The 22,619-nt window shown below is 34.7% G+C and overlaps 5 protein-coding genes across 5 annotated transcripts; 1 reads left to right on the top strand and 4 right to left on the bottom strand.

Moving 5' to 3' along the window:
• Positions 1-3,767: 3,767 nt before the first annotated feature.
• LOC122603047 (alpha-L-fucosidase 1-like) lies at positions 3,768-6,636 on the top strand. The gene is made up of 3 exons (XM_043775661.1): positions 3,768-4,381; positions 4,521-4,760; positions 5,845-6,636. Exons 1-3 carry the CDS (start codon positions 3,840-3,842, stop codon positions 6,527-6,529), a joined length of 1,467 nt encoding a protein of 488 aa, XP_043631596.1. The 5' UTR covers positions 3,768-3,839; the 3' UTR covers positions 6,530-6,636.
• Positions 6,637-7,095: 459 nt separating this feature from the next.
• Positions 7,096-10,060, bottom strand: LOC122603046 (cytochrome P450 704C1-like). The gene is made up of 6 exons (XM_043775660.1): positions 9,663-10,060; positions 9,333-9,557; positions 8,472-8,756; positions 8,061-8,396; positions 7,784-7,984; positions 7,096-7,465 (listed from the first exon to the last, which is right to left on the bottom strand). Exons 1-6 carry the CDS (start codon positions 10,020-10,022, stop codon positions 7,283-7,285), a joined length of 1,590 nt encoding a protein of 529 aa, XP_043631595.1. The 5' UTR covers positions 10,023-10,060; the 3' UTR covers positions 7,096-7,282.
• Positions 10,061-10,778: 718 nt separating this feature from the next.
• LOC122605879 (cytochrome P450 704C1-like) lies at positions 10,779-13,004 on the bottom strand. The gene is made up of 6 exons (XM_043778837.1): positions 12,630-13,004; positions 12,312-12,527; positions 11,950-12,234; positions 11,509-11,844; positions 11,206-11,409; positions 10,779-11,094 (listed from the first exon to the last, which is right to left on the bottom strand). Exons 1-6 carry the CDS (start codon positions 12,987-12,989, stop codon positions 10,915-10,917), a joined length of 1,581 nt encoding a protein of 526 aa, XP_043634772.1. The 5' UTR covers positions 12,990-13,004; the 3' UTR covers positions 10,779-10,914.
• A 1,898-nt stretch (positions 13,005-14,902) lies between these two features.
• On the bottom strand, positions 14,903-17,024 carry LOC122605979 (cytochrome P450 704C1-like). The gene is made up of 6 exons (XM_043778944.1): positions 16,593-17,024; positions 16,292-16,507; positions 15,931-16,215; positions 15,512-15,847; positions 15,232-15,432; positions 14,903-15,116 (listed from the first exon to the last, which is right to left on the bottom strand). Exons 1-6 carry the CDS (start codon positions 16,947-16,949, stop codon positions 14,934-14,936), a joined length of 1,578 nt encoding a protein of 525 aa, XP_043634879.1. The 5' UTR covers positions 16,950-17,024; the 3' UTR covers positions 14,903-14,933.
• Positions 17,025-17,394: 370 nt separating this feature from the next.
• Positions 17,395-21,789, bottom strand: LOC122603775 (DEAD-box ATP-dependent RNA helicase 7-like). The gene is made up of 15 exons (XM_043776576.1): positions 21,419-21,789; positions 21,092-21,334; positions 20,843-20,977; positions 20,612-20,758; positions 20,347-20,458; positions 19,704-19,774; positions 19,419-19,573; positions 19,197-19,308; positions 19,006-19,107; positions 18,827-18,887; positions 18,560-18,728; positions 18,387-18,483; positions 18,189-18,283; positions 17,974-18,107; positions 17,395-17,879 (listed from the first exon to the last, which is right to left on the bottom strand). Exons 1-15 carry the CDS (start codon positions 21,668-21,670, stop codon positions 17,659-17,661), a joined length of 2,106 nt encoding a protein of 701 aa, XP_043632511.1. The 5' UTR covers positions 21,671-21,789; the 3' UTR covers positions 17,395-17,658.
• Positions 21,790-22,619: the final 830 nt, after the last annotated feature.

Here is a 22,619-nt window from a genome sequence, read left to right as displayed (position 1 = left end):
CAAACACTCTGTGCAGCATTCAATCTTTTTTCAAAAGTCAGTAATTGGGATTCTGAGCTTCCTTTGCTTCAATATTCATGGTTCCAACACGTATTCCTCTCTCTTTTCAAGAAGTGAGAACTGTTTTAATTCCAAAGTTACTGCTAATTTACTTTGTCAATACAATGCATAAAGTACGTAAATGGCATATCTGAATCCATAACTTTTTGATTACACACTGATACCGCCAGTTATGTACTTATTCGGCTGAACTATCATGGGCCTATTTTTTTAAACGTCATAGACGAAATTATCATTTTACATGCCAATAAGATAGTAAATTACTGTACAAGACTTGGTTCTAATTACGTCAAACTAGTAACATTACATTACTTAACCAATCACTTGCCACTAAGTTTGCCCTGTTGGAGATCCATGAGAAAGAGATTGATCTAATTTCATCAAATATGAAATTTGAAGAGAAAGAAGCATATTCGTGTACCACTTTGTTTCTTCCACAAGCACTATAACACTCCCCCCCACCCCACACACAAACCCACCCACCCAAACACCTCACATTTTTTTGTCCGATCTGCCAGTTCTCAATATTCACCTTTTTTGGGATCCTATTTTACCAAACTAAAGCAAAACCCTCAGCATTATTATCCATGGCATCAAGTTTCTTCCTAGATCTGCCAGTCAGCCACAATAAATGTCCCTCCAAGTTTATCAAAATCCAACCTCAATTTGTGGACACTTTTCCCAAGTCCTTTAAGTATGGTATTAATTTGGGATGCCGAGAACGTTACTTGGGCCATTTTGAGATAAGCACTTACAAATTTACAATCACAAATAACAAACTATAGCCCAATCCACTACCCTCGGCCCATTAGGAAAAAAAAAATATTCTATAACTGGTTCGGCATTTCGGAGATGACATTGACTTAAATCGAACCAAACCCACTTATAGAGTTATAGATAGATGGAAATTTTGCAGAATATTATTCTTTTGGGGATTTATAACTTTACAACAACTTTTAGCTATCGACATGAATACATGTTTTATATAGTTATACATTATACAATAAAATATGCATGTTTGTTATAAATGGTTAAAAATTATTGTAAAATTATCACTACCCATTTAATATTTCAATCCAGAAATAAGATTGATTGTGCACCAAACCGTGTTGGATGCTTCGTAAATAAGAGACCGGATTAAAGAGAGATTTGAAAAGGTTTTGGAGTTTGTTGGTGATTTCCTGAAGGTAGGAGCAATGTCACTTTACGCCAATGTGTGTGTGTTAGGGTTTTTGGCCGATTAGATGATCGTGCCCAATGAGGAGAAATCCTTCTCCTTTTATAGGAGAATATTTTCAAAGGTTATGGTTTTTACCTTCCTTCTTGAATTAATATCAATTGTCATGTTTATCCGATTTAATTTCTTTAGGATAATCCTTATAAGCATTGGATTAGGCAAAGATATATATTTATTTATCTTTGGTAAGGATTTATGTTAATCCTTTAGTTATTTAATTAATTTAAGTGCGTTCGGGCTTATGCCGCTCAGGTGCTTCGTGCTATGCAGGCTTTGAACAATGGATCGAAGGGGTACATCCTAAAATATGAAAATATGTGTTCATTATTCATTTTAAAATGGAAATTTCTAGATTGAATTTTTTTTTGTAAGGCAAAAGATTTTATTAATAAAGAAATAACGAATTAATTAAATGTTTCTTAACTAGTATATTAGGAGCATTAGTTATCAAATTCTAATATGAATAAGTTAGACAATTTGTTTTTCTTTCGTTTTGGTTGTGAGATTAGTCAATAAGTCGGTTATTCATTGTCAAAGTATATAAAACCAGCTGCCATGATCTAGAAAATCAATCAACAAAAACCAAAAAAGACTTTTCATGTTAAGTTATCTCATATGTTAAGTATTTTTAACTCAAATATATGCTAACCAACATATCCTATCATCGTTTCCGACAATTTCTTTGATCACATAAGGCTTTTAACACAATCTGGTTTAACCAAAAACTTTATCCTTAAACTTATGAATCATTTATTTATTCAACCGATATAAAATACCAAAATTTATATTGTTTGGCATATAGGCATATAGCCTGGTGCCATTAATTATTCAAACTTCCACTAACATTCCGAAAAGATGACAAGAAAAATGATAACACACCACGAAAGAGTTAAAGCGGCCGTCTAAGTCAGTCCAGATATGGGCACCAACAACTAGTTGGGTTTACGATCAATTTTTGCATGATAAATTTAGTCACATTAATTAGTTTAGGTTTAAGATCGACCAATTTTTGCTTAATAAAATAGGTCACATTAACAAACCGCCAATGGCTTAATAGTATAATGGTATTTTGATGGTGGGATAAGGACTAAGGATTATAAGGTCATTAGTTCGAGTCTCACAAATGAGATTTTCTCATATTAATTTATTGAGTGTCCTCCCGAATTAACGTATTAGTATTATTTCCTTAATAAACATTATGAATTATTGTAGAACAAAACTACGTACTCAAATAAATTTGTTGCGTATAGCAAAAGAAAGTGGTTAGCGTATAAATAGTTGTTATTTAGGTAGAATTGAAAGGACAAGATTTTAATTAATTGGGTACGAGAACGATACCCACGCGTTGTGGCGGTCGTCGAGTTAGTGGTGCTGAGATGGTGGGGTGATAGGTTATAAGCCAAATGCCTTAGTCGTTCGCTCTCGGATTTAAAATTTCGTCGAAAGTATATCAAATGACATATATATCTAATGAAAGAGCGTGGAATTTTAAGAACAATCATATAATTTTTATAATTTATCGATGCACGGTTTTTAAGATAAACGATTTTGAATGAATTGGAGGAATAAATGATTTATAAAGGAGAGGAAAAAATTATTGGTTGAGATTTGAGGAGAGAAAAAAAAATATAGTTATTTTAGGTAAATATAGAACTGATAAGAGATATTTTAAAAAAGTAAATATTGAAATTTAAAATTTAAACAGGGCTTTTTGTTTTATTATAATAATATAAGTATAGATATAGATAAATCAATCTGAAGCATGGTCTTCAATAAATGTGTGAAATCATAATTTCTTACAATCTTAGGATGTTAATAACTTTTAAGTTAATGACTGAGTGCCAGATTAACAAAACAAAAGAAAAAAAAAACATTTTACGATAAATTTAATAACCAATAAGTTATACTCGATTAAAAACATAGATATATTTGATTTTATCTTACTAACTTCGATCGTTATATGATTTAAATTTAATGGTCATAAATCTAGCAGATCATTTAGAAAACCCATAAAAACATGTTTTCCTTTAAAGTTTGAACTTATCTATAAAGCTATTTCTTAAAAGTTTATGGATAATGAACATAAGTTTGTAGGTGATAAGTTTTTCTTCTCTTAATTGATACAGCACATGGTAATCCAAAAATATTTTGTGAGACATGATATTACAATCTTTTGATTTGGGAATCAATTCACACAATATATTTAACTAATTATATTATATTACATTTTAATGCATATTTTGTATAGACTATTATAGTGTTCGTTATTATTATATGATTTTAATATGATTTCAAAAAACATTCTGAATATACGATATCATATGAATGAAATATAAATATGATTGTGAAAATGATAACCCGTGAATGCATGCTCATCAAGTAACGTAAACGACAACACTCCAATCCACCCTCCTTTACACAACAAAATTCCATTCACTAGTTTATTTTTTCCCCTTTCGATCTCCTTTTCTTTAATTTGGCATCCACTCGAGCTCCATTATTTATAGCCGCCAACCTTCACCTTCATCACCACCTTCAATTAATGGCTAATCTTTACCAACTTATAATATTTTTGCTAACTATACTTTATAATTTTGCACCATCACACCAAAACCACTTTGCAACGACACCACCATTGCCAGTGTCACCCCTCCCATCATACTCGCAACTCAAATGGCAACAAAGAGAGATCATTTTCTTCCATCATTTTGGTGTCAACACATTTACAAACTCCGAATGGGGCACGGGAAAAGAAAACCCAAAGATATTTAATCCCAAGGGCCTCAATACGGCCCAATGGATTGATGTGGCAATCCAAACTGGTGTTTCGTTATCCATTCTGACTGCGAAACACCACGATGGGTTTTGCCTTTGGCCTTCTAAATACACTGATCACTCTGTCATTGGAAGCCCGTTGGAAAACGGGCATGGAGATGTCGTGAAAGAATTTACCGAGGCGGCAAATGCACGAGGAGTGGATGTAGGATTGTATCTTTCTCCATGGGATCGTCATGATTATCGATATGGCAAAAATGTCGCGTATAATGAATATTACATGGGACAATTACAAGAACTACTCAACAAGTAATTAGTCTTTTACTCTTTTTAATTAGTATATATTGTTGTTATCGTTTTTTTTTCTTTTTTTTCTTTTTAAGATATAGTTATAAGTACATACATTTGACGATATTAATAAAAAATCTTGGCATGTTATTATGTTTAGTTATGGAAATGTGAAAGAGATATGGTTTGATGGAGCGAAAGGTTCGAATGCACCAAACATGACTTATCTTTTTAATGATTGGTTTTCGATGGTGGAGGAATTACAAAGCTCCATCAACATATTTTCTGATGCCGGTCCCGGAGTCCGATGGGTCGGAAACGAAAAAGGGTTCGCCGGAACCACATGTTGGTCCACTATTAACCGGACTTCCCTATCCATTGGCAATGGAAGCATCGTTGAGTAAGTATAGACACATGAGTGTTACTATATTTGTTATTTATCTTATGCTAGCTAGTAATTAAATATATGAAGTTTTTAAAATATACTCATGTTTGTATTTAACCAAACTAATTGATATATGATAAATTTGGGACAAATGACAAGCGAAAGATACTTTTATTGATGTGTGACATTCCACATCTCAATTATTATTGCAAATCATTTATATCATTATTATTATTATTATTATTATTATTATTATTATTATTATTATTATTATTATTATGTGATCACAGTAATTAAGTAAGGATTGTGTAATCAACATAGACGTAACACTATGAATATAAAAGTCCATTATCTCGTTATGCAAAAGTCTGTGCAAGTAGACAGGTGCAAAACCAATATACCCAAAAATATCTGTAACAGGTTGTGTTAATATATTAGTAAAGCGTTTAGTAGACCTTAAATTGGAATCTTACACGTGTTACCAATTTTCCAAGTATTCATATTCTATTAAGTTTGTTCCTCGTTATATGACAATGCATCTGACATGATTTTTATATAACTTTAGGGTAAAAGCGTTAACTCGCATGTTTGTTAGAACTTAGAAATGTTTTTTTTTTTTGTGGTGTATATTATTTTATTATTATATATATATATATTAAATATATCATATAACATTATGTTATATTATATTGTATTAAATTATTATATAACATTACATTACTCATGTATACATTGTCAAGTTATAAATGAGGTGGGAAAAAGAAGTAAAGAAATAATAGAAACGAAAATGGAAAGGGTTAATTCTAAATCACCATTAGGTGAAGAAAAGAGAACTGAAAGTGATATTATTTCCGAGTTGTAACTTGCAAATTTAAAAAGAAGTAAAGTAATTTAACAATTAAAACCACATAATAAATAGATTAGTAGTATTTAAAAAGAAGTATATAAATATATTTATCTTTAAGTTAAAAGAATAAATTTGTAAATACACAAATTTGGCTGGACTTTTGCTTTCTCATTTCTCAAATTTGTATTCCTGTGGGTTTTTTTTTTTTTTTCTATATTAATAATGAAGTCATAATATGTGTGTGACCTGCAGCTATCTAAACACCGGGGATGAGAAAGGGACTGATTGGCTACCAGCTGAATGCGATGTCTCTATTCGAACCGGATGGTTTTGGCACAAATCCGAGTCACCTAAAAAACTTAGCGATTTACTCGAAATCTACTACAATTCTGTTGGCCGCAACTGCGTCTTGTTACTCAATGTTCCACCAAACACGACGGGCTTAATATCAGCAAACGACATTCAACGCTTAAAAGAATTTAAATCCGCAATTGACACAATTTTTACAAAAAACATAGCAGACTCGTGCTCTATAAAAGCAAGCAGTGTCAGGGGAGGCAAAGACAGCGGGTTCGGGCCAGAATGGGTCCTTGACAAAGATCATTTATGGACGTATTGGGCTCCAAGTGATGACGACGATAAGGACCAATGGATTGAATTCACGGCCACAAATGAAGAGTTTAGATTCAACGTTGTAAGGATTCAAGAGGCGATCGGACTAGGACAAAGGATTAAAAAGCACGAGATATACGTGGATGGAAAACTGGTTGCGAAAGGAACGACAGTTGGATATAAGAAGTTACATAGACTTCAAAATGGTGTAGTGAAAGGGCATCGTGTAAGGATTCGATTTATCGGGTCACGGGGTATCCCTTTGATATCTTCAATAGGGCTTCATTATGATCCTTATTGGCACCCAGACCCAGTTGGGAGATAAAAGGAATTGTTTTTTTTCTTTTTTTTTTTTTGATTTTTATCTAAGCTTTACATTGAAACAATTAAGTTATTTCAAATGGTTACGACAGAATGGTTGTTTTATTTAAATTTTAAAGTAACTTAATTGTTTTGAATCAAATATTTTTTCAAATTCATATGAACAAATCCTGCATGATATACAAAACAGAAAATAGGTTACAGAAAACAATGTGAATTCTTATTGTAAAGTAAACATTCTACATGGAAATGTAGCATGTTCTCTGCAGCCTCTAGTAAGGAAAAGTTTTTCCTTATATGTCAATACTAATAAAACCTCGTACTTTTGTCTAGGTAAACTGATTTGTTCAGTCCCAAAACAGAATTGTAATAGTACTTACTACTAGAATATGGAGGAAAGCTGAAAGGGGGAACTTTGAAACAAAAAGGTGTACACTTTAGAACCACTGCTGTAAATTACCAATCCATATATGATGTTTAGTATATTGTTAGTTATACTTAAGTGGAGACTCTTGTTAGTTATACATGGCCTCTAATCAAACCATTAAATAACATTGGAACATAAATCGCTTTCTCAGAAACTTAAGTGGAGATTCTTGATGGATGACAATTGTCCAGTCTTGTGGTTCCAGAATCATGGCATAAGGTTAACAAACTTATAGTTACTATACAAAAGCATATACTCATAAATGGTAAGTTCCTATAGGGCGCGACAGTTTCACAGCTAAAAGTCAGACCTTGTTTTTTTTTTATACTCTTAGAAACGGCGAGTAGCATACAAATGGAGTCCTTTATCCATGTGAAGGGTAAACATGGTTCGATACCTAGCGTCTTCACTCTCATCCACCAACTTAAACTTAAAGAAATATAAAAGAAAAGCAGCCAGTATCTTCATCTGTCTGTAAGCAAATTCCTTTCCTAAGCATATTCTTGGCCCAGCCTAAACAAAGAATGAAAGAAACAGAGATATAAGATAGAGATTTCTCCCTTGTGTTGACTGGGGGAGCCAGTGGCTCCCTTGAAACAGAATAACTGAGTCAAAGCAAACCAACTTTTGACCGGTTTTAAAACTTTGTGGATATCCATTATTAGACATATGTTAGTTTCTATATATCAAATTTCCAGAATATTAGTTCCCATGTATTAGGTTAGGCTACTCTATAAATATAGCCTCTTGTAATCCCCTTCAATAACATAACAATATAATACAACAATTACAATTACAATAACCTACAAGGTTTATCATCCATCAACATACCTGAAAAGTGGTAAACTTGAAAGGACTTTCAGGTTGAAAAACACCACTAATGAGCCACCTTTCTGGCCGGAATTCCTCCGCATCATCTCCCCAAATATACGTCATCCTTCCCATTGAATACGGAAGATAGGCGACGCCATCTCCTTTCTTGATCTTGAACCCATCAGGAAGAACATCGTCTTTCTCCGCACTCTTGCCATCCTGATACAATAGTTAAAAAGATCGTGTTAGCTACAAGTGTAGACTTTTGAATTGTCAATTCATAGTCAAAAATTACCACTGGAACTGCAGGGTAGAGCCTAAGCGTCTCAGATAAAGCTGCGTGAAGATAATGCATTTTGTCAAGTGCAACTTGGGTTAACTTGAGCCCAAAGTCATCAACAGATGTATCATCATCAGCTTCGGTGGCTGTCTTCACTTCTTCTGCAATCTTTTGGTGAATCAAGGGATGCTTGCAAAGCATATAGAAGAACCAAGTGAGAGTATTTGCAGATGTATCCTTTCCAGCAATCACAAAACTCAATGATATATCTCTTAGGTACTTATCGTTCATATTCACTGGATCGTTTTCACTTTCTATCAAAAATCTTGATAAAATGTCTTCTTTATCTCTCTATATCACAACAATGTGAAAAAGTATTAAGAATACAAAGCATTAACAGGTCCAAAAATAAAGAATATTACCCACATTAAGATTTTGATTTGTCATCTGCTCCCTCTTGTTTCGTATCAATTCATACACAAAATTATCAACGATTCTGATGTTCTGCTTGAGAACAGCTTCCGAACCAATGTTAAAATACCTCTTTGCCCTCCATAGAAGATCTACAAATCGCCAAAAGGATAAACTATTTGAATCATCAAACGCTTTCATGAATCGATTACTTGCCTCGTGTAACCCTGATACGGTATCAAGATCAAACCCAAATCCCACCTTGAATATCGAATCTAAAGTCGTTTTCATGAGTAAATCCTGCATAAAAGCAAATGAAAAAAACCAATTGGAATGTGATAAATGCTTTCACATTAACTGGTATTGTACACCAAACCAAATGAACCAATGTGGGACCTATGAACGCAAATGCAAAACCTAAATCACTAACAGCTCTGAGCCGACTACACCCTATTAATAAGTGATCACATTTCTAAACCAATCTTTAACAGCTGCATATGATTAGTAACCAAGGTTAACATCTTGGTTATATTCACGAAGCGCAAAAACAGGCAACTAATACTCAAGAACTCTCACGCTATTTTCAGGAAAGTTTTTAGTCAAACCCGGCACTACACTAAGAAACAGACCGGGAATCTGTTAGTATAAGAAAACCATGTCAAGGCCTGTATTTTACAGAAGTCTGTTTTGTTTTCTTTATACATTGTATTACTTGGCTGGAAGCAGCCTCTGTATCCGACAGGATGGGGGTATCGTCGTAATATTCCCCGGGGTAATATATTTATGTTTGTAAATTGTAACTAAGGAAGTATAATCGGGTATACGAAAATCTCAACAAGTAGTAAAACAAAGCAATATCAATTCTATAAGTGTTACCTGCAAATTAATGGTTTGCTCAGAAGGTGGTGCTGCTGCTAGTAATGAAATCTTTTTGGCCAATTTAGCAGCATTTATTCTAAAAACATCACTACTGAAATCCCTCAAATTCTTAGTGGAAAACTCATAGCTTGCAAGCTTCCTTTGATGTCTCCACTTATCTCCATCCACTGCAAATATCCCTTCTCCAAAAAGATCCCTCATTATTCCATTATTATGCTCCCCCTGTTTTTATTTTTTATTATTTTATATATAAATAGTCAACCCAAACAACGAAAAAAAGTCAACTTTTCACTATAAAAAAAAAAGAAGATAATTACTCTTTCTTACCTTGGTGTAATTAACAAAGTTGGTCTTGAGAATATATTCAACATTAACAGGATCAGCAGTATATATTTCACTGTGTGTAGGTGTTATGAAACGAAAAGTGTGATGCTTTTTGGCAAGTGACGTCATGTAATCGTACAGCTCCCGGAAGTGTACGAGTTGGCTTGATATTGGTCCGACAACCGGTGGTCGGTGGCGGTCGGTGAAAACAATTTCCTTCAAGTAAGGTCCAAATACCACAGCCAAAAATACTAGCAAAAATGAGATTATGATTCCGACGATTGTAGCCATGAATGAAGGTGAAATATAAAATCCAATGAGAATAAACAAGATGGTGGTTGGATATGATAAAAGAGACTTCATTTTTGGAAATTTGTTGAGAAAGAAAAGAATGAACAAAAACTGTAGAATGGTTTTGACGGTGGACTATCTATTTTTGTACTCGTATATATTTAGTGACGTGGGGGATGTTTTATGCAGTTTTTGTTGACTATTGACTTTTTCTATTTTATTACTCACTAGTTAATTGTTGACTATTTTGTTCAAATAAAAACACAACCCCAATGAACATAGATATCTATTGGTTTTGTTTTCGATCTCTTTCCGTTGCCCCATCGTCTACATTAGTTTTGATTGTTCTAATGTCACACAAAAAATCCCCAAAAATTACCTAAACCTCTTGTATGATAAACAACGTCGTATCAACCATGATCAGACGACAAGGAAACTGCTTCTAAAAAGATGCATAAACCGTCATATGTTTCTATTCAATATTAAACTAACGTTCCTTCAATGAAATTATTTGCATTGAATTTATTTCAATGACTAAACCATGATCAGGCGTGGTCTTACCTATTAATCATATAACATTTATTCAAATTTGGGTTTGGTACCTTGACACCTTGCTTTCCTCTAGAGGTACGTAGGTTCTTGCACGTTAAGTTTACAGGTATATATGTATTTATGCAAGTATGTATGCATACATACAAAAGTGAGTCAATTAAGAGGTAAGAATGCCATTAATTAAGAGGTAAAAATATAAAAACGACACACTTAAAAGGTAAAGAGCTGGTCTTGCCTATCAAGTATCAACCATTGGTGTGTATAGTACGGAGTAAATGCCAACAATTCCTTTACCATATTAATTATATAATCATCTCATCAAAATTATTGATTTGATCGTGATATTATGCTTACAATTTATTCATATTGTAATGTAACAAGAATTATTTACAGGTATACAGTATTTAAATGACTAACGGAGAAAAGCATACAAATGGAGTCCTTCATCCATGTGCAGAGTGAACATGGTTCGGTATGTAGCATCTTTACCCTCATCAACAAGTTTGAACTTAAAGAAGTAAACAAGATACGCTGCGAGTATCTTCATTTGTCTATAAGCAAATTCCTTCCCTAAGCATATCCTTGGCCCACCCTAAACAAATTAATACAGGTTAATTACAGTTTAATTTGTAAAGTTTTCGAAGCAAGCCTAGCTAGCTGTATTCTTTGAGATTAATCAGGGAGCTCATTCATATGGATATACCTGAAAAGCAGTGAACTTGAATGGACTTTCAGGTCTAAAAACGCCTTTGACGTCGAGCCATCTCTCTGGTCGGAATTCCTCTGCATCATCTCCCCATATGTATGTCATCCTTCCCATTGGATAAGGAATATACCCTACGCCATCCCCTTTCTTGATCTTAAACCCGTCAGGAAGAACATCATCTTTCTGCGCACTCTTGCTATCCTGAAACATAATTTATAAAGCCATATATGTTACTAGCTAGATACCAGTTACCACTATATAGTAGTTTTAGAACCATATCGCCATATAAGGAACATTTACCAAAGGAACTGCAGGATAGAGCCTGAGTGTCTCTGATATAGCTGCATGAAGATAATGCATTTTGTCAAGCACAAGCTCTGTTAACTTGAAGCCAAAGTCTTCAATAGATGTACCATCGTCGGCTTCAGTCACTTTTTTTACTTCTTGGGCAACCTTTTCTTGAACCAAGGGTTGTTTGCAGAGCATGTAAAAGAACCAAGTGAGTGTGTTTGCAGATGTATCCTTTCCCGCAATCACAAAACTCAGTGATATATCTCTCAGATACTTATCGTTCATATTCACTGGATCGTTTTCACTTTCCATCAAAAATCTTGACAGTATGTCTTCTTTATTCCTCTATCACCAAGACAAAAAGAAAGCGTTAGTGTAACTGAAAAATACTAGTGGGTAAATAAGAGAGCATTGGGTTGGAAGAGGGGGACAGGGGATTGCCTTACGCACATTATGATTTTCATTTTTCATCTGCTCTCTCTTATTGTGTATTAATCTATACACAAAACTGTCAATGATTCTGATGTTATCCTTAAGAGTGGTTTCAGATCCAATACTTAAGTACCTCTTTACTTTCCATAGAAGATCCATAAATCGCCAATAGACTAAAGCGTTTGAATCATCAAAAGCTTTCATAAATTGATTACTAGCTTCATCTAACCCCGACAGAGTATCAAGATCAAACCCAAATCCCACTTTGAACATTGAATCTAGAGTCGATTTCATTAACAAATCCTGCACCAAAAACAAAACAGAACTAAGTCATATTTGACCAATTTTTCACAGGTTATTTCTTTAACTCTTCACCACACCTGCAAATCCATTGCATTCCCAGCAGCTGCTAGTAACGAAATATGTTTCACTAGTTTTGCAGTGTTGGACTTAAAAATAATACTACTAAAATCTCGTAAGACTTTTGTTGAGAACTCAAAGCTTGCAAGCTTTCGTTGATGGCGCCATTTAGCTCCATCCACAGTGAAAATTCCGTTTCCAAAAAGATCTTTCATGATACAAGTATTGTACTCCCCCTGTATTAAAAACAGAATCCACCGAATTAAACAACAGATATAATAAAAAGACAACTTTTTTCTAGCATCAAGCTTGAAAAGATAATCACAAATGATTACAACCTTGGTGTAATTTACAAAATTAGTCCTGAGAATGTACTCAACATTCTGAGGGTCAGCAGTATACACTTCACTGTGTGTAGGCCTGATGAAACGAAAAGTGGAATGCTGTTTAGCTATTGATGTCATGTAATCGTAAAGCTTTTCAAAATGTATGAGTTGATTGAGTATTGGTCCGACTACTGGTGGGCGGTTGTCAGTTGACATCAATTCTATGAAGTAAGGTCCAAACACCAGAGTCAAGAGTAGAAGCAGAAGCGAAGTAAAAACTCCAAAAACGGCAACTATGAAAGATGGCGAAATGTAAAATCCAGTGAGAAGTAGTAACATGGTGATAGTAATTAGAAAGATTAGAGGCTTCATAATAGTGTGAAATGCCATATTTGGTGAGTATCTCAGCTGCGTGAGTTCTAAAAATAGAAATTGCTCGAAATGGACCTTTGTGGTTGGGTGTATATGAAACAAGTTGTGTTGCCTTATCTTTGTATTTATAATGGGATTTAATACTCCGTATTTATACATTTGCATATATACGAATACTCCCCCAGTCAATGTCTAGTTAAGCTTTTTGTTCTGGCAAAACAATTTGTGATGGCCAAACATTGGTATTACCATTACTAAATAACCAACCCTTTATATATTGGTCTCGTGGCCAATATAAGGGAAGGTAAATCACGTAACATTGTAGTTTTAGGAACATAGGTCCGGGATGTAAACCACTAATTAACGTTAACAAGAGACTCACGATCAAGTGCCTATGCAAGAAATTCTACTTGACTGTTTCAAATTTGAATGACATGGAACTCTGGTTAATTACTGATATCTATCGTCATCAAGGATAATGGCCCTCGGCCTACTTCGTTTTGTATTAATCCTTTTTGGGAAGTGATCACCAATACTGAACCGGGACATCAATTCATTGACATAAAACACGTATCGTTTCAATTGCGTAATGCAAAGGGGTGAATGCTATAAAAATAGGTGTTTTCGGAATTGCGTAGAAACTAGTCTTCGTGTTTATTTTGATGACAAGTCAATGTCATCCTCAATACTTGTTACATCAGACCTAAACGTTTAGACAACTCTATTCACTGTGCTGTCATGTCCTCAACTATTTTTAGTATTCTTCAGAAAGAAACAACCCATAAAGCATCACATACTATTTTTGTTTCATATCATCTAGTGCAACTACGTCATTTGTTGTACAGATGAGTGATGATCATTGATCACTTTAAACCACAACTAAATTTCGGACCAAAAAAAAAAAAGTTTTTTACGACAATATTATCAAACCGTGAAATGCCTAACGTTTAAATATTTAGGTCTCTTATAATTTGGTCGAGAATTCAAGGCCGGTGGTGGGCAGAAGGGCTCAAAGTTCCGGTCCTTTGTATTTATGGACTTATGGTCAATCGTTTTTAGCCTACTTTTGAATGCGTCTATCATGGATGAAAATAAAACTACGATTTTCATTTTTTTTTAAGGTATACTATATTGTACTCTTACCCCGACCCAGGACTTCCAAAATATATACTCATTGTGTCCCACTAAATTTGTCCACTCTTAAATTTTTAAAGTCAAACTTTACGAACTTTGACCATAACATTTTTGGTTGTGTTATATAATATTTAATAAAAGTTATATGAATTGATTGCGTTTTACATGTGTGTTTCATTGGTATAACTTTCATCAATTATTATATAACACAAATAAAAACACTTATGGTCGAACTTGATATATTTTGACTTTGAAATTTTAAATGTGGACAAGTTTAGTGGGACGGAGGGTATTTATTTATCTATTTATTGTGGTATCGTTAGTTTATAAACACCCCTCATATCCCAACCAAGCTTTTTTGGTATCTAGACCACACCTACTATTTGCAGCGATAGTCGCTGCAAATAGTGCGGGCCCTCCTATCTGTAATAGCAAATCTGACAAAAATTAGCGAGCCCCCTATCAGTAATCGCTGCAAATAGTTGGATATGGACAAAAACACCACTATTTGCAGCGATTCGCTGCAAATAATCTGGTTTAAATATCAAAAAAAGTGGTCTGGATACCAGTCGCCTTTATAAATGATGATTTGCATAGAAACCCTAATAACTCAATGCCCGTTTGTATAACTAATGGGTCATAGCTCGTCTATATAACAGTGCCAAGCCCAGTGCCCACCTTATACCAAGTAAAGTTCACTTATAACTGTAATTATCGGATGCATGGCCTTATTAAGCACATAGAAAAAGGATGAGTTTGAAGCATCAACCAAGAACATATGGTCAACAATGATTCAATTTTTCTTGTTACTTAGAAACGAGGGAATGCATACAAATAAAGTCCTTCATCCATGTGAAGGGTAAACATGGTTCGATATGTAGCTTCTTTACTCTCATCCACCAATTTGAACTTAAAGAAATAAACGAGAAAAGCAGCCAGTATCTTCATCTGTCTGTATGCAAATTCCTTCCCTAAGCATATCCTTGGCCCGCCCTAAACAAAGTAAACATCAATGTAAGAAAGATTATAGATTCAATCGGAGCCTTAACCAAAACCAAATTAATCGGTCAATGTTTTTGTGATTAGAGAAGCTCGGTCATGGACATGCCTGAAATGCAGTGAACTTGAAAGGGGTTTCAGGTCGAAAAACACCATTGTGGAGCCATCTTTCTGGTCGAAATTGCTCTGCATCATCTCCCCAAATGTAGGTCATCCTACCCATTGGATACGCCATGTAGCCTACACCATCTCCTTTCTTAATCTTGAACCCATCAGGAAGAACATCATCTTTCTCCGCACTCTTGCCATCCTAATACAAGAATTTTTTTTTTAAAAATTAATTTTTAGATTATAGTAAAGCACTTGAATCATCAATTAGGTAAATTTACCAAGGGAACTGCCGGATAGAGCCTGAGAGTCTCAGATAACGCTGCATGAAGATAATGCAGTTTATCAAGTGCAGTTTCAGTTAACTTGAGTGAAAAATTATCCATGGATGTATGCTTATCGGCTTCAGTAGCTGATATCACTTCTTGTGCAACCTTTTCTTGAATCGAGGGATGCTTGCAAAGTATGTAAAAGAACCAAGTGAGAGTATTTGCAGATGTATCCTTTCCAGCAATCACAAAACTCAGCGATATATCTCTCAAATACTTATCCGTCATATTCTTTGGATCACTTTCACTTTCCATCAAAAATCTGGACAGTATATCTTCTTTATATTTCTGTATAGCACGACAACAGGATAACTATTAAGCCTGGAAAGGAAGAAAAAACAGTGGTTTGAAACAAAGCATGGTTTACGTACGTAAAGATTTCCATTTTTCATCTGCTCCCTCTTGTTCTGTATTAATCCATACACAAAATTGTCAACGATTCTGATGTTTTTCTTAAGTGTGGATTCTGAACCGACATTTAGATACCTCTTTACCCTCCAAAGAAGATCAACAAATCGCCAGTATACTAAAGCATTTGAATCATCAAAAGCTTTCATAAAGCGATTACTTTCCTCATCTAGCCCAGATAGAGTATCAAGATCGAACCCAAATCCTACCTTAAATATCGAATCCAAGGTCGATTTCATTAACAAATCCTGCACAAAAATAAAACAGAAAACAATCAAAAATTACTTCTTTATTGAAATATTACTATAGCAGAAATCTTTGTACCTGCAAATTCACCATTTTCTCATCAGCTGCTGCTAACGAAATCTTTTTCACTAGTTCTGCAGAGTTGGACTTGAAAATAACACTACTAAAATCTCGTAAAACTTTGGTTGAAAACTCAAAACTTGCAAGCTTTCTTTGATGACGCCATTTCGCTCCATCCACCGTGAAAATCCCATTTCCAAAAAGATCTTTCATTATATCGATATTGTATTCTCCCTATGGACAAAAACCATTAAAGCTGCATATATAAGAAATCAGCTCCTTATATCAGTAACTATGAATCTTGGTAAGCTAAAAATACCTTGGTGTAATTGGCAAAATTGGTCTTGAGAATATACTCAACATTAACAGGATCAGCAGTATAAACTTCACTGTGTGTTGGTGCGATAAGACGGAAAGTAGGATACTTTTTAGCAACTGATGTCATGTAATCGTATAGCTCCCTGAAATGTATAAGCTGACTGGATATTGGTCCGATGACAGGTGGCCTGTTATCGGTTGAGATCAACTCTATAAAGTAAGGTACAAACACCAGAGCCAAGCATAGAACCGATAGCAAAGTAAAAACGCCAGTAATCACAACCGTGAAAGATGGTGAAACGTAAAATCCAGTGAGAAGTAAGATGGTGATGGTGGTTAGAAAGAATGAAGTCCTCATATTGTGCAAACACCACCTTTGAATGAGCAGCTCAGTGGTGTTTTATAAGGGGATTTTTTGCGATATGAGATAAACTTAAACATCAAAAGATGACAATGTAGAAAACAAACTTGTGTCGTGTTATAGATGGACTTGGCGTTGCGTAGCGGGTCTCTGTCTTGTAGTAATACATGATTTTGCATAAATAAATTGACAAGATGTCTATCACTTATGTATACCATCAATACAAATACATACGACTTTAAAGATGATGGTTTTACACAAATGCAAGTGGCAAACTGCCACTTTTGTTGTGTTGTAAAGAAAGCATCTACAAATACTGCACAAATTAAGCTAAGCAATTTGTCATGTCCAATCACACCGAAAGAAATCATCAACCAATTAACAATTGAAAAGTCATTGCTGTTAGCCTAAGAATGTAAACCCATTTATTATTCGGGTGAACTTTTACCATAAACACACAACAGATATTAATATAGAAAAGAAAATGTCAATTATCCCACTCTGATACATTAAACAAAAAAAGTGGGGAAATGAAAAACATACCCCAAAGAATAGAAACTAAACTAATTAGAGAAACTGGATAACAAAATAACACTATTATAATTAGGAGCCCATATTGGCAATAATCAAAACTGCTCACATGCTTGAAGAGAAACGGCGGGTTGTCTATAAAACACGTATTGTATTGTTTGGATACTGACGCTTTTTAATATCTCTTGTAACTCCCACGGCCGCCTCTACTACCACCACCACCACTTCTGCCTCCAGAACCTCTAGAAAATCTATCATTCCGGCGATCAGAGAAATTACGTCCACGAGAGAACCCATTACTACCGCTGCTAAATCTTGATCTGGCCTGCTCTTTTTCTTGCAATTGTGGCAGCTCCTTGACCACCTGCAAGCTCACTCCTGTAGCATTCTCCTGGCCTGCAAATCCATTACCGAATCAAGAAACATAAACAATTGAACACATTGATATATTACTAAGATTATATAGCGGAGCAGATAGATGAAAACGAACCAGCAAGGAACATATCCAAGTCTTCCACAGGAACATCAAAGACAGCACCTCTTTGATCAGCAGTTAGGGCTAAACCTTGAATTGACTCTACTTTTTCTTCAGGCAGAAACCTTCTCAAGACACCATATGCGAATCTGTAATTAAAAAATGACCATCACACGTTAATATACGCAACAAAATTACAAGTTCAAAACAAACAGGTTTTGAAGGCTTACGAAGGTGTATAACAAGGTCTTCCAGCATCAAGATGTAGTGTCACAAAGTTCTCCATGGACGATAGAAGTGACCTCTTTTTAATTTCTGTATATCCCTGGCAGAAATGAGAAACAAAAATGATATGATACCCTTTTATCTTACACATACAAGCGGAAACAAATAACAGACCAATGAATAAGAATCTGCACTAGACTTACAACACTCTTGGCAAGCGCCTTAGCAAGAAGTTCCACCGGTGTTAGGCCAGAAGAATTTAACAACTCCTCTGCAGCTGACTTGAAGACAGGGATGACACTACACAAAAACTATGTTCAATACCTTGCAATATTATTTGTATGAGTACAAAATCGATCACAAAAAGAAAGTTCACCTGTCGGCAACTTGTATTATTGCCTCTGCTGCATCTCCACCAGCAGCTTTAGCAATATCAGCCGGTTGAGGAGCAGATATATGTTCAAATTTGACACCCGCTTCTCTCTCTAACTTGGAGATATTGGCCTTCCTTGGCTCATAAAGTGTAATGGCAACACCAGACTTCCCTGGAGAAAGTTAAAGCAGCAACCAACTAATACATTAGAGGCATGAAAAATAGTTGAATGATTATTTCTTATGACGAATAACAGAAGTATGAAAATACCAGCTCTCCCTGTCCTCCCAGATCGGTGAATATAGTCTTCAACATCACGTGGTGGTTCACACTGAAGGATGCAGAAGTAAATTCATTGATATTGATATAATATATAAAACCAAAAGATCTACTGATCTACAAGTACTAGAATTAATGACTAGATTTTAATGGATGATAACAAACTATACCTGGATGATCAGCTGGACATCATTAATATCGAGTCCTCGAGCTGCCACATTTGTGGCCACCAATGTCATGAACTTGCCTGATCGGAATCCCGCAAGTGTTTGCTATTACAAAATCACATATTTAATACTTACTCCTAAAAAGGTATACTCAAGTTAAATTTTCATATATCATAATGTAGATATTGATATACCTCTCGCACAGACTGTTGAATGTCACCATGTAACGGTCGGGCTCCTGTCAGTAGTCCAGATAGTTCAGAGCAATAATCCTTTGTCTCGGTGAAAATAATGGTACGGCCACCACTGAAAGAAACACAACTAAACATGAGAAAACAAAAGAATACATGCTTAACACAATGTTTAACAACATCTGCAGACTGCTACTAAACTAGTTATAAAGTATGATAACCTACCTGCTATGATGGCGAATGATATCAGGAATGACCTGTGATCTTGCTGTCCAAGAACAAGGCATGATGATGTGTCTAACATTTTCACTGGCCTTCATTACCTGAACACCAACAAGATCTACAATCTTCTTGTCTGATTTCAAAAACTTCGATGCAATCTGAGCAAGCACAACGAAGAGAACGTTGTAAGAAACTTGTAATACATTAATGACATACACCCTGCCTATTTAGATCCACTTATGGGAGCAACATAAAACAGCAAAGTGAGCAATAGTCAAAGAGGCTTACATGATTCACCCAAGCTGGTAAAGTTGCACTGAACAGAACTGTTTGAACTTTGGTGGCATCATTCACCTTGCCTTTAAAACAAAAGAAAGAAGCTGGAGTCAGCTATATATGCAATAAAAAAGAAGACCAGATGGCGGAAAAAACCGATTTGCCAAACTTGAATTTGTTAAATGAAAGATTAGGCTACTAACACTTCCGTACAAGATATAACATATGCAGGGTTTCTGACATCATTTCCAGGAACAAAAACATGTTCTTTATGGAATATTCAAAATTATAACTAATTGCCAACAAATTAAAATTCTACAAGGAATATGAAACTGAAGCAAAACATAGTCTCACTAATAAGCAAATTTTCAAGCCCAGATGGCTAAATTTGAAAATTCTCCGAAGTAACTTCTTAAAATCTAAATATCTAAATATACTATATATATATATATATAGAAAGCAATCAAAAACAAACAATAAAAAAAATGACAACAGGGGAATGAAAATACAGAAACAGTAACCTATGTAATCATCCCATACTTGAAAAATGATAGACAAAGTATAAAGATATATATAGATAATGCACAAAGGTATCTAAGCAAATGTGTCTAACTCAACGGAAATATATCCGGAAATTTGAAAAAAATATATATACCTAGAATATATTCAACATCTTCAACAAAACCTTGCCTCAACATTTCATCAGCTTCATCAAGGATACGGAATTTCAATGAGCACAAGTCAAGGTTCCCTCTCTCAATATGATCCTAGACATTATTATCAAATCACACAAGCTTCGCTTAACATATTACTCATACAAGTTAACCATGAAGTTGTTCTAAACATAACAAAAAAAATAATAATAAAATAAAAAAATAAAAAACTCCTGTCTAGAGATGATTAAACAATGTAATACTAACCTTAACACGACCAACAGCTCCGACAACAATATCCACTCCTCTTTTCAGTTGAACAGTTTGAGGACCAATAGATGCCCCTCCACCACCATACAAACAACATGAACTCAAGCCAACAGCCTCACCGTAATATTTGAAATCCGTAAACACCTAACTCACAAGCTTATTTATTACTAAAACCAAAAAAACCAATAACCCAAAATGTTGTACATAACTCAAAAGTGATCAAAATACCTGCTTTGCTAACTCCCTAGTTGGCAAAAGCACAAGAATCGTAGGTGACCGCCCGTACCCGGTCCTCCTAGTTGCTTTCTCAGGTCCATTGATTAAAGACTCCAATATTGGCAATATAAAAGCCAATGTTTTCCCCTAAACATATATATAACTTAAAAAATTAAGTTCCATAAACCAATTCCTATTATTCAACATGACATTATCTTTATCCAAACATAAATATATACAAAAAATGAATTTGTTAAGTACCTGACCAGTTTTGGCTTTCCCAATCAAATCAAGACCATCATAGATAGAATTAAAAGTCCTGGCCTGAATTGGAAACAATGCTTCAATCCCCTTAGCCTTCAAAGCATTCTTCAACGGCTCCGAAATTCTAAAATTAGTAACCGCATTCGGATTCTCTTCTACTTTCTTAACAACCTCAACTAGTGCTGCCTCTTCATCCAATTTTATTTTCTTCTTCTTACTTTTCTTCACACCCTCATCATCCTTCACAACATCAATTCATTCAAATTTTTAAATCCAATAACACATGCATACAAACATACATATAAATATTTATATTATATATACCTTGATATTAGGTTGAATTTGTTCAGAGCTAGTATCATTATCATCATCATCAGAAGCAGCTTTACGTTTCTTTTTGGATTTCTTTTCTGACTTTTCAGAATCAGAAGAGATAATTTTTTTGCTCTTTTTTTCTTTTTTTGAAATTGGAGATTCGAGAGCGACGGTGTCGGTGTCGGTGGCGGTGTTCTTCATCATCTTCTTGACTTTAGTAGTTGTTTCAGAAGTTTCAGACAAAACGGCAAGAGAAGGCATGATATATAATAAATCAGGGTTTGTATGTATACAATAAAGATATAAATTTGGTGGCGGTGTGTGCGTGTGTTTTTCTCCTGTGTTTTTCCTTCCTGCCTGCGGAGGTTGGAAAAGGAGAAAGAAAGAGGGGGGTTAAGGTTTAGGGTTTCTGATATTTATATCGGTAATTTTCAGAATATTGTTTTTGAGCCGTTGGATTAAAGGCAGGGCACGTTAGTGTATTTGGGCCGCATATGTGAAAATTAAGTAGAATCCTTGAGCAAAATATCTGTTGCTTTTTACTCTAGTAGTGTAAACCGGATATTTATTTGTGCTGTAATTTACCGACTACTAGTACTAGAACAAAAACAACTGCGGTAAATTTAGGTTAATTAAATTTGGGTGTGATTCGTACGCCCAACATTTTTTACTCCTACACCATCAAACATATTTTCGATTATTGTTGAGTACTTTAGTACAATTGTCTAATATATGTTTGATGGTGTACGGCTAAAAATGGTGATGTACATACTATCACTTACCGTCCGTGCCGGCTTAAAATTTTTGGAGGACTTAAGCGAAATTTATGTTCTAGGCCTAAGTCATTAGCAAAGAAAACAAAAAAGCAAAAAAAATAATAATAATAAAAAAATACCTGAAAACTGTGAAAGGTACTCCTTTAAGCGAAATCTATTTAAGTCTCCTGCCTTTCATTATGATACATAGTCTCCCTTTTTATTTTTTCTTAAGGCACAGCGATAAGTCAATAGCCGCTTAACTTTTTCATCTTTTATAATGTAATAGTATTAGCCCAAATATCTATAAATACTTTATTCAGTGTATAAAATATGAAGGCCCGAGAAAAATGGAAGCCCAACGCAGCTGCTTATCCTAGATTACTATTAAGCCGGCTCTGCCTACCGTCAAACTATGTTCATACAGCTACCTAATTCTCATAATCTCATCCTAG

Source organism: Erigeron canadensis, chromosome 6 (assembly GCF_010389155.1).
Source record: "Erigeron canadensis isolate Cc75 chromosome 6, C_canadensis_v1, whole genome shotgun sequence".
Lineage (NCBI taxonomy): Eukaryota > Viridiplantae > Streptophyta > Magnoliopsida > Asterales > Asteraceae > Erigeron > Erigeron canadensis.
This window is presented reverse-complemented; position numbering and strand designations above follow the sequence as displayed.